The sequence below is a fragment of the Pteropus alecto genome, unplaced genomic scaffold (assembly GCF_000325575.1).
Source record: "Pteropus alecto unplaced genomic scaffold, ASM32557v1 scaffold104, whole genome shotgun sequence".
Classification (NCBI taxonomy): domain Eukaryota; kingdom Metazoa; phylum Chordata; class Mammalia; order Chiroptera; family Pteropodidae; genus Pteropus; species Pteropus alecto.
In genome coordinates, this window is record NW_006436664.1 from 2544063 (window position 1) to 2562616 (window position 18554).

General features: G+C 33.9%; 1 protein-coding gene across 11 annotated transcripts in view; it reads right to left on the reverse strand.

Moving 5' to 3' along the window:
* Positions 1–4298: 4298 nt before the first annotated feature.
* Positions 4299–18554, reverse strand: part of MIA2 (melanoma inhibitory activity 2) — an 80579-nt gene continuing 66323 nt past the window's right edge. For all 11 annotated transcript variants that reach the window (XM_025047933.1, XM_015590617.2, XM_015590616.2 and 8 more), the window contains 4 exons: positions 11295–11417; positions 6862–6920; positions 5948–6182; positions 4299–4867 (listed from right to left, as the gene is read on the reverse strand). In XM_025047933.1, the coding sequence (XP_024903701.1) occupies positions 4701–4867; positions 5948–6182; positions 6862–6920; positions 11295–11417 (584 nt within the window). In that variant the 3' untranslated portion in view covers positions 4299–4700. The remainder of the gene's footprint in view (positions 4868–5947; positions 6183–6861; positions 6921–11294; positions 11418–18554) is intronic.

Consider the following 18554-nt stretch of genomic DNA (forward strand, 5'->3'; position numbering starts at 1 on the left):
TTTCTAAATAATGGTTTCTAATGGTTTCTCTCCCCTCCTGAGATTGTAAACACTAAATACCATGTAAGTCTGGAAATACTGCCACTACAGTGAAAGATAATATACCCGAAAATGAAACTAAGAAAGAAGAGTAGAGATTAGAAAAGACCATGTTTTGATGATATAATTTAAGCCATTAGATATAACTGTGAAACCCTGAAATACTTAGTTACAGAAACCAATATTACTCCATTTATTTTTCTCAAACTGGTTTGAGCTGCATTTCTGTCTTGCAAGCAAGAAACCTATTATAAGATAATAAGCTTAACTGCTCTTTATAGACAATTATCACGAAGCTCTTATGTGTAGCATCAAAAAACCCACCATCTCTTTTATAGCACTCATATCGAATTGTCAAAGTAGCTATTTTGAAAGAAACAGGCTTAGCTTGCAAAAGTTAGAAGGCTAGCTGTTTTTCTAAATAGACTCATGGTGAAACCTGAATCACACTTACAGAAGTAGACTAAAGATCACTGACCATACTCACAAAATAATTTCATAGCATCTAAGCATGTGTACAAATTGACTGGCTTTTTAAAAAAAAAGTCACTCTTCCCATAAGCAGCCTGAGGTGACCTCTGAAAATGGTTTGCTATTCACTTGACCCACAAAACCACAAAAAAAATCATGCAAATCAAGGTCTAAATCTTTATGCTCACTTTAAGAACACTCATGAAACTGCCCAGGTCATATCCAGAAAGCCACCAAGTATCTGAAGGATGTCACTTTACAGAAGCAATGTGTGCCATTCCATTGGGAGTTGGTAGGTGTGCCCAGGCCAAACAGTGGGGCTGAATGCAGGGTTGGTGGCCCAAAAAGAGCGCTGAATTTTTGCTACACACGCTTAAAAATGCAGAGAGTAATGCTGAACTTAAGGATTTAGATATAAAAGCTCTCAAGACACGGAGCAGAACTCACAGAGCTTGTGGGCGGATTAACTCTACCCGAGCTGTCCCTGCCACAGTGAGTTGATCCTTACTGCAAAGGAGTAGACTGTTCCTAAATCAGAAGAGGTTTCACAGAAGAAAAAGATATCCCAGAAGAAACTGAAGAAACAAAAACTTATGGCCTGAGAGTAAATTCAGCATCAAATAAATGCTAACAAAAGTTTAAAAAAAAACAAAAAAAAGTCTATTTTTTTCCTACCATCCTCGTTCCAAAGAATGTGATTTCCTTTCCTCTTAACGACCTCAAATTCTGGCCCTAGACTCTTTCAGAAATATACTCCTAAAAAATCATCCTAAATTCAGGGGGGTGGAGGGAAGTATACACACACAGAGATATTATACTATCATATATAATTCTTTATAAATGCTAAAAAATAAAGGAAAATGATGAAGTGTTCAGCGAGAATAGTCAAGTAAACCATATTCACAAAATGAAAAGTTAGACAACCATTAAAAATGAAGTTTACAAAGACTACATGAAAATTACTTATATTAGATTAAGAAAAAAATTATAGACACATAATCACAATACAAAAGATACTTGAAGGATAAAAGGCTTGAAGGAAGTACAACATAAAACAGAAAAAGTGATTTCGTTTTGGTAGATGACTCTGGCTTAATTTTTTCTTCTACTTTTGGCCATTTTCTAACTTTTCTTATAGGACCATGTATTATTTTTCTGTTTTAAAAATTATAAGATCAATTGGAGGGGAAATTGTCCAACCAGGACCAAGAAGTATTCTTCCTTGAAATGTTCAAGCCTACTGCATATCAGTCCAAAATAACACTCAGTTCAGTATCTTGAACTTTGAACTGTCCCTTCAGATGGTGGTAACAGCAACAATAGAAAACTTAAGCTTCGAGATGGCAAACTAAACACGTATTTACAACCTGCCCCTCCAAGTCCCACTAAAACAAACACAAAGAAAAGCCCAAATAGACCCCGTAACACTGAAAAGAATAAAAGAGGTCACCAACAGGTAAGGTTTCAAAAGTTTATAAGGGATAGAAGGAACAGATGGGATTAGGTCGGAGGATAAAATAGGTAGAAAAAGCTGCAGCCCAGAACCTGTTATTAGGGGCTGGGAATCAGCCTGCATGATAGAACCTAGAGCTGGGCTCAGGGCTAGTTGGTATATTGTGTACAAGAGTGATGTATGAGGTGAAAAGAGGGAGATTGCTTGAAGGTCTGCATACAAAATGACTAATAGCTGGTACCACCATTCCCCTGCCACAACTTCAAGCACAAAGCAGTGAGCCAGAATTTGCCTCCAGCTAAAATATTAGATATTCTCTAAAGAAATTAAACTGTTTGGAACAACCAAAACCCTTCTACTGTGAATGGTGGTATCCTAGATGAAGCCCTTCTCACTCTGGTATCTGGAGGGCTTTACAGCCTGTCAGCCAATTTCAGATCTGCTCATCCTAAGGCAAAGCCTGTCTGTCACAGATTCCCTGTCTCCACCCACCCCCGCCCACCCCGCACACAAAGATTCTAAATCCTCACTCAGGATTTAGAATGTCCTTCTTACATAAAGGTATAAACTAGAATACATGATTCGATCTGATAATGAATAATATTTAAATAATGATAATGCTATAATTGCTATTTGCTGATTTTCAAATTTTAGATCAACTATGGACCAAGTACAGAAGATAGGTTATGCCTGTAGGCATAATACTATTAGCAACTTTGAAAATATAAACATAAAGCTAAAAGAAAATCGGATTTTGGCCAAGGTAGGGCAAGAGGGGAGGTAGATTAAAGGGAAGGAGTACTAATAGAGGTTTATATATATTAAATTTACAAAGGTAACAATAGAAAACTTTAATCTGGATAAATATCAAACATGAAGAGGAAAAGAAATGGGGATAGGAATAGTATAAGTATGTTTAATCCTAATTTTTCATCTTAAGGAATCAACACATAAACTGATAAATTTAATAAAGCAAGTTGATAAATCAGAGATTAGTGGTATAGCATATCTTCCAAAATTCTAAAATCACAGAATTAAATATGGAAAAAGAGTTAAAAAAAAAAGAAACTAACTAGGAAGTGTAACTGAAGTTAAGGAGTAAATGAAGAAAACTTGCTATTCATCCTAAAATACTATTATCTGACATATTCCCACTTGGTTATATTACTTTAATAAAAATATCTTTTAAAACTAAATATGTTCATTTGTTCTGAAATCCCAGAGTATTTTAAACTGCTCAGCCTATATCAAGTCTTGTCTTCCACTGTTCTTTCATTCAATGCTCTCCCCTTGCCTCTTCTATGAATTTGCTTCCTGACTTTATTACCATCTATCATGTTTGACTTGCCTTCTCCTCTCTCCTTCTCTTTTGTCTTAAGCCAAGACAGGTCTCTCCTATCCTAGGGCAAAAAAAATTTTTCACTTGATTGGAATGTTCTGCATCATTCCTCTTCTGTTTCTCTTCTTCCTTTCACTTTCCAACTTAAAAAAAAGTAGTCTTTATTTCCTTCCTAAAATCTGGCCTTCAAACACCAAGTGTAATGATGCTTTTATAGTCCTCATTCTACTTTGTATTTTATTCAAGCATTTCACATGGAGCTTTTCTTTTTCGCCTCTTTTTCTAAGGCACAGGTAAGAATAGAGAGGGAGCAGAAATACCTCACAAGAACAATGTTCCAAAGAACACCTGGGGAAATGCTGGCATGAAGCGTTCCAATTACAAATGCATCACTGCGTTGTTCAGGAATATTTAATCTGCCTTTTGGCACTGAAGAAAAAATCCAAATAAACAGCTAAAAACAACCAACCTCTCAACATAAGTGTTGTAATATTTATTAGTCTTTCATAATCAGATTAATGTGCAAGAAGACTAATAAAATACAAACCTGAGTGAAGGAAACATTCTAAAGACACTAAATCCAAAGCTAAAAATGATGACACACTGCCTCAATACAGTTACCCTACAGTAAATCTCAACATTCCCCACTAAAAACAGTACATATGTTATAAATGAAGAGAAATAAAAAATAAAATTGTACAGGAATTAGTGAATGAACTAAGAAGAGCCAAATTCTAAAACTTACCATTAGCAATATCCTGGTTTTCTTTAAAATATAATCAATTTTGGCTTTTAAAAGTACATTAATTTGTTACGTTGGGTTATTCATATCTGCAAGAAATAGGGCCTATTTTTTGGTAAGATAATTGAAAGGGGAAAGACCCATATAAAGCACTGGTTGTGAGCCTCAAAGTTAGTGGGAGAAATTTTAAAAACTAACTAAAAGAGCCATACTTATGGAAAAACTACCTGATTTTATTATCAATGCCAAACAAGTTTTTAAATCAATTAAAATTTATTTAATTTGCATAAAATTACTTTCACATTTGTCTATAACCATAGTCAATACAGTTCTTGGAATAAAGACACAGCCTTTGGAGTTTAAAACGTCCCCAACTGCAAGATTACATATAGAAAACTCCTATTATTGTTTATGTGATAGTGGATTTGTTAATCAAATTAAAATAATTATACTATCTAGAACAAAATAAAATGGAAATAATTTACTCATAAGATTCATATTTAAATCATCTTTATTTACAAAATACTATCCTGAGAATTATAATTCCATTAAGCTTCAATTTGAGCAAAAGTATAATCACTTAAGTAACTGCAGTTACTTAAACTGAAAATGAAAGAGATGTCAAAATTACTTCTGAAGATAGATCAAAAATATTGTCAAGTTTCTTGCTGTGGTTCTGGATTTTCAGTAGTAGGCTCATTTGAAGGCGGAATCAAACCTGAAGGGAACTCACTCCTATTTTCAGGATGTGGGAGCGGGGGAAAAATTCCGGCTCTTGGGGGAAGATAATGAGGAAAACTTCTCGGTGAATAGACATTTCTCACTGTTCAAAGAGATTGGTAAAAGACATTTTTTAACTTTAAGCACCTGTACTGCAGTCCTAATAAATCATTAGCATTTAACTTCCAGTACCTATCTTCATATTCAAAAACTGATACTAGATTACTCGAATTAACAAATGAAATTTTACAACACTGAGAAAAATATGCTTTCTTCAACTATATATTTTTAAAGAGAATATCATTAATTTTAGAAACAATTTCTGTCCTGAGAAAATCTAACATCTTAACACTTTTTTAAAAATTATTTCAAACTACACAAAGTTTTTTTAAGTTTTCATGTAATGTAATTTTCACCAGACTTAAAATTCAGATTAGTAATTCCCAGTTCTAATTTGATATTATCCTAAAACATTCACAATTATATCAAACACCATCTTAAAATTTCCCAAACAAAATTCATTTTAATTCACCTTAAACTTTAAAATAGAGGAGAAATGAGGGAAGGAATGACCACATCAGGCAAATAATAGGCTTCTGCCTAAAGTTTGTTAACCATCTACTTATTCCGCAGAAACCTATAGTTCTAAATGGCAATATATAGATATAAAAGCAATAAATTATTCCACTTTTCTGATGTGAGGCCATGAAAGAGTTTCAATAAATTCAACAATTAGTCCAAACATGATAAATATATTTTAGGTTTTAAATAAGTAGGACTGCATGAGAACTACTTAAGAAAGGATGTTAAAAAATTCTTTAGACAGTAATTTTAATGCTAAAATAGAAACTGTAATAATTTTTAGTCACTGACATAGTAACAAGTTTCTACCAAATAAGATACAAATAATTTCAGTCTTAAGACTGCTGCAAAAAGCCAACAATTTTCTTGACAAGTGAACTACAGAAATAATTCCACATATTGAGATGAATCAAGATGAAGTCTCATTACAGTCTACTGACGACTGGCCACCTTCCCAATTTGGAAAAGTAACGGTACACTCACAGATGGTGAGAAAAATTTTCCACTACTGTATTACTACATGAATAGAAAGTAGAATTAATATCTTTCATTTATTCTACAAAACACATATTAAGTTAAAAAAGAAAAGAAAAAGGCATACTTGCAAATGGAGGAGGTGGTGGGCCAGGAAAGTCCCTTGGAGGAAAATACTCTCGGGAAGCTCCATACATGCCTCCTGGGGGAGGTGGAGGAAAAGGAGGGCCTCTTCTCACGTACGGGCCTCTTGTGTCCATTAGAAACAACGGACCTCTGATTGGAGGAAACGGTGGAGGAACAAAGCCAGGCCCAGCTGCTTCATTTTCAGCGGGGAGAGCTGAATCAGGCACATTTAAATTCTATAACAAATTGACATATAGCAGTCACTAAAACAAGAGCAAATTCTGTAATTATTTTCCTGAAATCTTAGGCTTAGAAGAAAGCCCCCTAGGCATCTAGGCAGGAAGCACTCTACAGTAGTCTTAAAAAGGCTCCAGAGAAAGATTCAAACAGTTTTCTACATCAGACAAATTTTTGCCATCACAAATTTTTATTACCTCAACAGAAAACAGCTTTAACCAACAAAGTAATATTTTGACAAACGATATAACACAATAGTCCAAAAGTACCAAAATACATTCTTGTATCAAGCATATACTAAAAAAAGAATACTTATGTTTATATTTTCAACATAAAATAAGGTGACCAAAACCAAAATTACAAACAAAGTAACAAAAATATACTTTAAAACATTCAAATAAAAATCCAATGGGGAAAATTCGAAGTCTTATTTAACTATAGTAAACTAACTCAAGCCTCTGGTTTGTTGATAGGTTACAGTCTGTAAATTGTACCTGATCACCATCGGGTACAATCCAGAAAAGAAACAGCTATAATGCTAAGTAGGAAGTATATTTGTCAAAATGAAAGAAACAGCTTTATATCAAAAACTAGATGGCTAGCTACACTTCTATTCTAGTAAACCAAGAGTTCAGAAGTCTCCTGGAAAAAAGATAAAATTCCACTTTCAATACTTACACCAAGATCATCTTTGCTATCATTTCTACTGGATTCCATTTCTGAAGACACTGGCTCATCTAGACATAAAAGTTAAATCGTTAAAAATACATGACTTATAAATCCATTCCTAGAATAGCTCCAGATCACAAAAGATATTGATACTTTCCCACTCCCCGTATCAGCACATAAATCGGCTTGACACCAGCAACTTGCATTAGGGCCACAAGAACAGCTTGAGGTCCCTGAAAATTATGACAGACTCAAAGTTCTGCAAAGGCATTTGGCAGTGATTTCCCAAGCTTGTTCCCAGGCAATCCTGCTGCAAGTAGCATCATAAGGAGACTTCTAGGAGGTAACATTCCTTTTCATCCTTCCTTTCTTTCCTTCCTTCATTTTTCTCCAGCCTTATGTCCTTTCTATTCTACCTCCCACTCTCCCTCTCCTCTTTTGCTCCTTCTTTTCCTCTCATCCTTCCTTCCTTATTTCTCCATCAGGTAGCATAGACTAGTATTTGAATTTAGCCACTGTTTCTGAATGTTCCTGAACTTTGTTATCACCAAGAACTGCTCAATCTCTGAGAACATTCCAGCCCTAGATTAATCCAACTCTCTGCCTCTCCTCTGCCTATACCTGAGCCACTTAGCACTTCTGTGGGTAAAATATACCAGAGTCGTGCAGACTGGCATCACAGTAAAGGCTGACAGATCTCCAGCCAACTTCCAGATGCCTACTGCCTAGCTTTCCTTCTGTATCTTCTATGCCAGTTTTCTCCTCAGCAATTTCAAACCTCTGTTCTCCTACAAGCTACTATACCAGTCACTTAAAAACTAACTCCCTTAACTTTGTAATCAAGCATAAAACGGCAACCATATTACTATGACCTGTCCTCCTATTATCATGGAAAAGCATCCTTCTAGACAATCTATAACCCAAATTCTGTGCTCAGAATCTCTCCCTCCAGCTTCCTCAGAGATCTTTCTCTGTGTTTCCTTCCCTCCTTCCTTTCTGCTAGACCTGTCCTATCAGCAAGTCTCTCCCAACTACTATTTAAAAATGAGACAGAAAAAGAGAATCTCCCTATAGCTACCTCTCTACTTCAAAATCAAGAATTGTTCTATACATATTGCTCAGAATCCCTCCCATTCTGATCTCATTACTATAATGTATTTGCAACATCAACTGCTCCACCGAAATTATTTCCCCAAGATCAAAAACTGTCTCTGTTTGCTAAATTAAAACAGACACTTTTATAATCTTTATATTGTTTCTCATCATTGTTGACTATTCTCCCCCTTTTTAAATCCTCCCAGCCTTTAATTTCTGCAATGGTATCCTCCTTTCTCTCTCTCTCTACTTCTTAGCTGCTCTTTCTCAGTCTCTTTGGTGGGTTTCACTACCTCTGACCATTCTTAAACTGTGGTCTCCTCAGAGTTCTATCCTCGGCCCTATTCTCCTCTCATTCTCTCTTTGAGAAATCCCAACTACTCTTACAGCTTTAATTTGATGTATACTACTAATGACTTCCAGATGTGATTCAGATCTAGCTATTTCCCCTAGGACTTAAAAGCTTGAACTGCCTATCTGAATTTTCATGCAGCTGTATCACAGGTGCTGCTAATTTTCTAAGTTCGAAATGTAACTCACAATCTTTCCAGTCAAACTTTCTGCTGCTCCTTGTTCCTCACCTCAGAACAATGAATGGCGCAGGTGCCAAAGCTAGGAACCTGGGTATCAACCAAATTCCTTCTTCTCCCTCACTCCCACATGCATTAAATCCTAAATCCTCCCAATTCTATTTTCTCTGTCTGTTTACATTTATCTATATCCTCTGTAAATCATCACCATCACTCAAGTAGATTCCTATTATAGTCTCCTAAAAAGTTACCCTGCCTCCAACCTTGACCACTCTCTCCAAACTATTCACCATAATACAATCACAGTAATTCCTCTAAAATGCGTATTTTGATTACATTCTTGTTTGAAAGCCTTTATTGTGCTCCCTTTTCCCTGCGAATAAGTCCAAATTTCTGAACTGGTCTGCAAGACCCTGAAAACTCTCTGCCCCTCTTCACTACTTGTTTCAGTATTCCTTGACTCATGCTCCATGTTGCAGCCATAATTAATTAGGGACTCTTAACACTAAATCTTTAAAGATGCTATTCTCTTCTCCTAGAACATGATCACCGTCATTTTGGTCTAGCTAATTCCTCCTTTAATTTTCAGCTTATATGTCACTACCTTCAAAAAGATTTTGGCTATCCCACATTCAAAACACTAACACCTCATCTTCATGAATGCCCCATATGCTCCCATAACATTTTGTACTTATACTCTTGTCATTATGTAATGCAACTGCCTACAGACCTTTACTAGACCTCAAGGTATAAAGGAATGCTGAGCCCTTGTTCACCACTGAAATACAGCAACTACTATAATGCCTGTCATACAATAAGCATTCTATAGACATTTAGTGAATCAGTGGCTAGGTCCACCATCCTCTCATTTCAATAAAATACGGGGCTCTGGAGTCAGACAAACATGGGTTCAAATCCTGCCTCTAGGCCTCCTGAGCCACGCTTCTCTTGCTCAGGCCCACTTCCACGTTTGGAAGTGTACTTTCCTTTCTAATAAAGCTTTTCTTTTCTGCTGTAAAAAAAGAAAAAAGAAAGAGAGAGGGAGGGAGGGAGGAAATAAGGAATAAAGGAAAGGAAAGGAAAAAGGAGAAAGGAGAAAGGGAGGAGGAGGGAAAGCTGTTTAAGTGGGTTCTTTTATTTGCACCAAAAAGAAAAGAAAAAAGAGAGGGGAGGGGAGGGGAGGAGAGGAGAGGAGAGGAGAGGAAAGGAAATATCCTGCCTCTGATACTTTCTACCCTGAGATCTTGAGCACATTTTTGAGCCTTGGTTTCTTCATCTATAAAATGAAGATAATAGTGTCTACTTCATAGGTTCATTGTGAAGATTAAATAAGATATTCACTTTCATTCAATAAATGCTTATGACCACCAGTGCTAGTCAATGCGTTTCAAGCATATCTTTCACCATTCTTTTCCATGTAAATATCACATATTGACAAACCAAATAGTAATGTTACGTTTAAACAGAACTTTTCAATTCACAAAACCCTTCCACACACATTAACTCACTTGATCATAAAACTTGTCAAGTGATTAATATCTCAGTTTTATAGCCATTATCCATGACTCATGCTGTTTTTTTTGTTTTTGGTTTTGGTTTTGCTTATGCTCTTCATTATTATTGACACAGACCCCTGCCTCTCAACTAATTTTTCAAATTCCCTCAAAAGTACCTCAGATGGTACCTCCTTCATCAAGTTTTCCCTGATTCTTCAACTAGATGAGAGTTCTCACTTTCTGTGACACAGCATATTCTCTAAAAGGACTTGTTATTCTGACCAGTATTAAAGATAAATATCTTTTTCTCCTACTTAATTATTCATATAATTATAATAATACCTTAGTATGTTGTCTGCCATGTCATGTAGGGCATCTTCTAAACAAGAAGCACTTAAAAATTATCTGCCTAATTGGATACTGTTCAATTATCAAAAAAAAAAGGACATGTAAAAAATTTTAAATAGCACTAGTTTATAAACAGTGCAATTATAGATATATTTTCATTCTGTTAAGCTTGAATTAATGAGAAAATAATTTCAAAAGACTAACAGAAACAATTAATTTAATTATGACTAATTAACAGAAATCCGGACAATAGGTATGCTTCTTTCTTTGCTCGTTATTCAAAAAAGATTTTCTAAATTCTATGTATTTCAAACAAATGATGCTTTCCTCCCAAACATATACACGCTCCTGAGGAAAATTCTACTAATAAATTTATATTAATTTTCTACTTATGTTTTAATCTTTTTATAGTCTTCATGTTCTCATTTTTGATTGATACATTGGATATATACATATTTCCCAACTTTAGTGGCTTGCTATGAGATGGTTTAAGGAAAGAGGGCCTGACAAAATAGTAGGTTTTCAGTTAATGTTAGTTAAATATATCTAAGTATGAAATGTTTAAATAAGATTACCGATTAAATCAACAACAGAGCATGTACCCGAATTATTTTTCTGGTAGATTTTCACATGCCCTTTCACATTCACCTAAATTTCCCTGATTACTAAACAGGATATATGTACATGGACTAGAAAAATTAGAAAAATAATCATGGAACGCAGCAAAATTTCCCATCATAGGAACATAAAGTAAATCCATTATCAAGGTGCCCAAACCAATCACCAACATTTACATAGATGCCATGGATGTGTACAATATAATAAGAAAGATAAAACCAGGAAGGTTTTGGGAAAGAGATTTTGGCCTTAAGAGATACTAGAAATAGCAATTTTATTATCTTTTATTCAGCTTTTAATTCTTTATTGCCACCATTATGAAAAAACTCATACATACACACAAACTATTTCTTACCCACTTTATCCAGTGATGGCATATTAAAACTTCTGAGTTCTGCTGGTCCAGATAGTCTACCAGAATTAGAATAAAATCTGTCTTGCCTCTGCAGAGGAAGCGTTGGATCAGGATATGGTTGGCCTAGAAAACAAGTTTTAAAATATTTTCAGTAGTATAAAAACAAATCAAGTTTACTTAAGCTTAATTCAGTGAATGTAGACATTTCTCTTGCTTCCTAAATGACAATGACCAATATTCTTGGTAGACAATAGTAAACAATTTTAGGAAAATTACATTTTGTATTCAAGGCAATAACCTTAATTGCTTTTGTAGTAAAGACAAGTATAATATTCTATCCTGGATTTTAAAAGTTTCAATTACTATGTGTAAATTAAAATATATGAATAGAATTAGTTATATATATTCATTTAACTTTCAATTTTAATAATGGTAGAAGGAAGTGGATACATCAATATATCAGAAAAGACTGAAAAAGATAGCTATAACAAAGAAAGAAAAAATAGAATATGTTGTCAGCATAGCAAGAAATTTAGCAGAACAATGATAAAAGAAATGGTCACTATTTCTTTCAGGGGTCATCAGTGATCAAATTCTCAGTAACTGAAATATTCTGGAAATTTAGCATCCCTCCAAAACTAAAGGGGAAGATCTCTGACACAACAGATGAATGAAAAGTTCACAAGCTCAGATTAAGGACATCTGGATAGATGTCAATTTGGTCACAGACTCTGACTCAGGTACTTCTATAGCCACCGTCTTTTCTCCGCAGGAGTCATTTAAGATGACAAAATGGTCATTCCTGGGTTCCTGTAGATCTCATCACTCTTGAAAAAAAAAAAACCAGGTAGTCTATCTCATCTTTGATAGGCGTTGGGAGACTTTTGATAGATTAAGTATGCAAATGTCCAACTCCAAAAATATAGGAAAGGCTGAAGGGGGTGAATTGTGTGACTCTCTCCTATCCTTACAGGTATAGAGAAATATCCCCACCTTCCATAACTGTCTTAGTGGTTCTTAATGTGAGCTCCATACAATGTTTGAGATGTCACTCATCTGATTCTGTCCCATGAGACCTTACTGACACACCTCTCTCACACAAAATGAAGAAATCACCTGGCATCAACCAGAGTCAAGAGAGAGACATTTTAATGAGCTCCCAAGGGTCAAGGGACTTCGGAGAAGATCCAGACAGGCTAAACGGCTTGAAAGCTCACTTCCTTCCCCTTTCAAAATCTTAGCAAAGAGCTGTCTCAATGGGTCTGAATTAGCCCAGTGGAAGAAAAGGCCAACACCAAGCACTAAGATCTAAACTGGAGTGTTTTTTGTGGAATATTAGTACCACGACTCCTGAAGGGGGGCGGGGGGAGGGGAGGATCTAAACTGAGTTTTCTCTTTCTTTTCAAACATAGGGTTAATTAAATAGCAGAGTTGGGCAAGGGGATAAAAATGGGGAAACCTGAAAAATCTCACAACTCTTTGTTAATCAGGTCTCAGAAATCATATCATTATTTTGCTTCTAAAATACATCTACACAATATCAGCAACTTCAGAAATACAAAATTTTGCTATAAGCTTACTATTTTATTAATCATATACCATGTTGCTCTCCACCGGTATATGATTTTGTGCCAGGCACAAATGACACAAAATTGGCTTTGATACAGTTTCTGCTCTTATAGTGTTATGACGACGAAAACAAATACATAGTGCAATCAATGCCCCCTTTTCCCATTTAGATTAAAAAAAGTGCAGCTCGCTGCCAGCGTTCATTTAACATCACACATAGGAAGGCTATGTTTTCTAGGATTTGACATTTTCAGCGATCGAACTACTAAAATCAAATGCTATCAATAGAGTGATGTCATTTGTTTCCAAAGACTATCAATATACTAGAGTAATGCAAAAATAATAATAAAAGCGAGATATTTCATGGCAAATTTTGGGGGTAAGGTTAGGACTGTAATCCATGAGTTATCTCTGGGTAAACGTTGCAGCCACAAGCATCCCCAGTGAGAACTCTCGGGGCAAACAGGAAATGCGTTAATAAAGGGGCATACAAATAATGAGTGGTGGCCTATCGAATTCTGATTGACAGAATCAGAAATGGTGCCACACATACACATACACATATTGAGATACACAATGTAATAAGATGAAGTATGGGGAAGGCATATGACCAATGAAAGGGTGAAATATAGAAAATAAAAACACAAATGAGTTTTTCCTTTTTTACATTTGTTTTCTACCACCCTTATAAGAGAAAAGAGATGGTTAGGAAAAATGGAAGAAGGAAAAGGATTGGGGGGAAAATGAATAAAGGATAGGAATAAGTGTACAGGGCACTGTAGAGTAGTTTTATAAACTGTAAATTGGAACAAAATTCAAGATGACTAGTTTAAACAAAAATGCTCTTCATCTCTCTTCATTCCATAATAAATCTTGGACTGCAATTGTTTTCTGAGTACCTACTTTAAGAATTTGGGGTTCTATCACATCACAGGAACATCAACATGGTTGAAAACAAAATTGTACAAATTGATAAAAGGTTAGAATTTTTCTAGGTTCAATACTTGTTACTAATCAAGTACAATAAGCATATTCACTTAAATTAGAATGTGAAGAAATAGTTTAATGATGGAGGAATGTAAATGGAATGAAAAGGAAAATTTCCAGAAAGTAGTTGATAAAAGCAGTAATAAGAATAGGTTATGAATATGAAATAAAGAGACCAACTGTACAGAAAGAATGTCTAAGAAACAGACCTATGCAAATATGGGCATTTAGGATAAAAGTGGTATTTCAAATAGATTCAAATTGATGAACTAACATATAGTATGAAAATAACTGTCTAACCGGTAGAGAAAAAAATAACTCCTCACACGAAACACTAAAACAAAAATAAAATCTTTAAACATCAAAACAAAATTTTAAATTTTTAGAAGAAAACAAAAATTTTTTTTAATCTAGGGATAGGCCTTAAACAAAACAAAAATTCTATAAAAATAAAGATGGGCTAACTTATCTATAACAAAATTTGAAACTTATATATAACAATAACATCCATAATCGAGAAAATATTTGCAAAAGACAAAAAATTAGTATCTAAAATATACTAAGAATTCCTATTACACAAGAGATAAAATGGGTCAGGCAATTTATAGGAGGAAATAAAATGACCAATAAACATGAAAAGGTGCTCAAGCCCACTAATAATCAAAGAATAAAAATGAGATTAAAATTTTAACTCAATTAACTGGAAATATTCAAGAGTTTCGCAGCAAGGTTTGAAGAAATAGCTAATCTCAAACACTTCATGCATTCCCACTTTTGAAGACAATAAAGCAATATCTATTAAAACCAAAACTATGCATATCCTATTACCCAACAATTTCATTTTCTGGAATTACCTATAAAGAACATTTGTGCAAAAAGGGTGTTTACTGCAGCATTGTTAATAATGGTAAAATACTGGAAACACCCTAAATATTAATCAAAGAAGACCAGATAAATATATTGTGGTATATTTATATGCTGAAATACTATACAGCAATTAAATGAACATTATAGATATTAAAGTGGAAAGAATTCAAGAACGTAATACTGATAAACTTAATAAAACAGAAATACACTTTTTTAAAAAATCATATATGGACTGTAAGTTTACACACACTAAACTCCTGAGTAGTTGCCTCTGGAAAAGCAGGAAGGTAATGGCTCCAGGAAAGAAAAAACTTCAACTCATTTATATAGTGTACTATTTCTTTTAATGTTTTATTTACACACACACAGACACACACACACATCCCCGAAGCAAACATGTAAATCTGGGAGGTAATATACAGGATTTTGCTACATTATCTGTTTTTGTTTCTTCATCTGTAAAATGGGAAAAATACTCTATAGAGTGTTAGAATAATTAAACTATATTAAAAATATAGCAGTCCCATTCAAATTTATGATCATAAATTTCAAATAGATACTCAACACTACTCTAATCATACACCTCACTGAGGTCTGAGTTCGTTCACTCCCCTAAGTGGCTACTGTATACCTTTTTCTCTCTTCAAATCTCTGACAATCCCCTCCTTTCCCATTTCCAGTTAATGATCTTGCCACATTAAGAAAGCTGATGCAATTAGACATCTCACCCAACCTTTATATATCTGTACCTACTTGCTCTGCCTTCCTTCTTTTTACAGTGAATAAAGTGTTTCAGCTCCTATCTAACTTCTCAGTTATGCTCTGGATCCCATGCTTTTTGTTTACTACTCAGGGTTCCATTTTTATAATTATACTTTCTCCCATAACAATCAATTTCTCCTTTATCTTGGGTTATTCTCATCAACAAATAAACATGTAATATTTTCCATCTTTAAATAGCAAAAATACCTCTCCCTCCAGCCATCGTCTAATTTCTCACTTTTATCAAAAGCAAAATTTTTCAAAAAGTGGTCTACATTTGTCCCACATCCTAATCTCTCCTCAATCTATTCTATTCAGGAAGACTGAAAAATTAAACACAGACTTTAAAGTTTATATAAACATATACAGCAGTAACTTATCAATCATATATTAGTCAGAATTTATACAAGATCATTATACAAGAAGATTGTAAGTGATATAAGAGATATACACTCTCCCTAAAAGTTATAGCCTCAAAATTTGCAGACAATGTTCAAGTAAATATCATCCTTTAAGAGGATAAAAGCTTTTCTGAAGTTTTAGGACACCTTATTAAGTTTATGAGGCTTCCAAAATTTCAACAAGGAGATCAAAATGGGCCTTGCTTAAGACAAACTATAATTCGATCAAATGAATCTTGTCTAGAAAGAATGCTCAGAATGCAGGACAATGTTCTGCATAAACGTCTACAAATCAGAGCGAGTAAAGTAAAATCTATTCCTGTGCATTAAAAGCTATCCAAAGTGGCTGGATCTGCTTAGCCTGTTTTTGTTTCTCAAAGAAAATTTAAAACTGTTCTTATCAATTTGGCTGTATATGTCTCTTATTTGTTCACCTTTTCAAGAAGAAGAAATAAAAGTTTTTAAATTACAAGGCTGAAAATCAGATTTAATTCACAATAATACAAGTATAACTAAGTCTCTTTTGCTACCACTTACAAAAATTATCCAAATCAGTAAAAGATAAGCAATGACAAAAATAATAGAAGCTACATACATACTCTGCTCTTTTAACAATTAAAACAAAAAAAATATTAAAACTCTAAAAAGTACAAGAAGGGGGAGTAACATAATTCCCCTTTAATTTATATCTCTCTATTCTAGGTAGCACAAGATTTGCTGAAAATTAAGATTCTTTATTATTCTCTATTATTTCACCCTGTAGGCTGTATGGCTAGATTGAAGGCTGTAGGCTGTATGGCTAGATTGAAGGCTACTGAAGACAGGGCACTAAAAGATCAAGAACATCAAAGAATAAAAAATATATATATGTATAAAAACTGAAACTTTGTTTTCATTAAAGTTTCTTACTCTTCAAGTTAAAGTACTACCAAAACAAAACATTTACATGAACTTAGACATAATTACTATCTTACTTGTTAGATTCACACATATAATCATTTACACGTGACGAATCATTACTCTGATTAATACCTACACTATAAATAATCTGTAACTGCCCTGTAGATATAATTATCAAGAATCAGTTAAAAGCCTAAAAGCCAAGAATTCAGCAGATTCATTTCCTCATAGTCAAAATGCTATCATTTAAATTCTAGCATTATTTTATTAAAAGAACTGTTACTAATATTGTTGAAATGTGTTAATACTCTTTATATAAGGCATAAAAATATTTTAATATCTGTGTCTCTTAAAACGTACTAGAAACTACTAAACATAAGAGCTAAGAGATCTTAATTTAAGATTTTCTAAAAACTCGCTTAAATTATTGCTCTTCATGATTGCTTAATACACAGTTTTGCAAACAAGAGCTAGTGCAAAGAATGCAAGGCAATTACTTAGGAACTATTTATTAGAAGAGCTAAACAAAAATTTATATATTTCTTTCTTCCAAACAGTACTTCTAAAATCCAAGAAATTATAGTACACAAATATACTTTTTAAATATAGTTATAACATAAAAGTAGAATGCCTCTGGTAGACTTAATTCATACCTCAATTCTTCACCCTTCCTTGCACCCTTGTCTTCAAGGGATGCAATATATTTCCCGCCCACTGATTCTAAATTCTGTCATGTGACTTGCTTTAGTCAATCAAATGTTAGCTTTTGTGATTAAAAGAGGCTTAAAAAAGCACTTGCATGTTTTTGCTTTTCTACTGTACTTCAGCAACAAGAATGAGAGACTTGCAGAGTTCCATTTCTGATGGAATGAGCACTGGCAAGGTACATCACACATTAGTTAAATTCTCGTAGTTTAGTATTTAGTAAGATTTTATAATAGTTATTTCCCAAACATATTCCTGTTATTTTAACTCTGATAACCATATATGTAAATATTAACAACTAAAATTATTCGTCAAGAATATTTCTTCTGCTAAAATTGTAAAGATTTCTAACTAAATTCTGAGGATGAATAAAAAACTGAAAACTGTCTCTTGATCTGAATGCTAGTTATATAGGTGTACTCATTGTGAAAAGAAATCAGCAAGTTATATGTTTAAGAATACTTGTACTTTTCTGTATGTTTACTGCATCAAATAAAGTTTTGTTTTTTTAACTTTATTTTAAAACAATTAAAGAGTCATAGAACGGTGATAATAATAGAGAGGTCCTGCAAAACCTATACCCAGTTTCCCCCAACGTTTACATCTTTCCTAAGTACAGTGCAATAAACAGGAAATTTACATTAGTACAATACATATATATAGTTCTCGTCATTTTAGCACGTGTAGATTTGTGTAACCACCACTGCAATCAAGACACAGAATTATTTCATCCTACCATTCTTATAGTCACATCCACTCTCCTACCCCTACTAAACCTAACCCACACAACTACTAATCTGTTTCCCATTTCTATCATTTTGTCATTTTAAGAATATTATATACATAAAATCAAAAGAATCTGACCTTCTGAGATTGTTTTTTTTTTTTTTCCCATTCAACATAACACTCATTATTTCCAGTTGATTCCATTGCGGTAAGAGAACAAACTATATGATTGCAATTCTTTATATTTGTTAAGGTCTGTTTCAGGCCCAGAATTTGATCTATGATGGGAAATGTTCCACTGGGGCTAGAAAAGCATGTGTATTCTGCTGCTGTTGGGTGATGT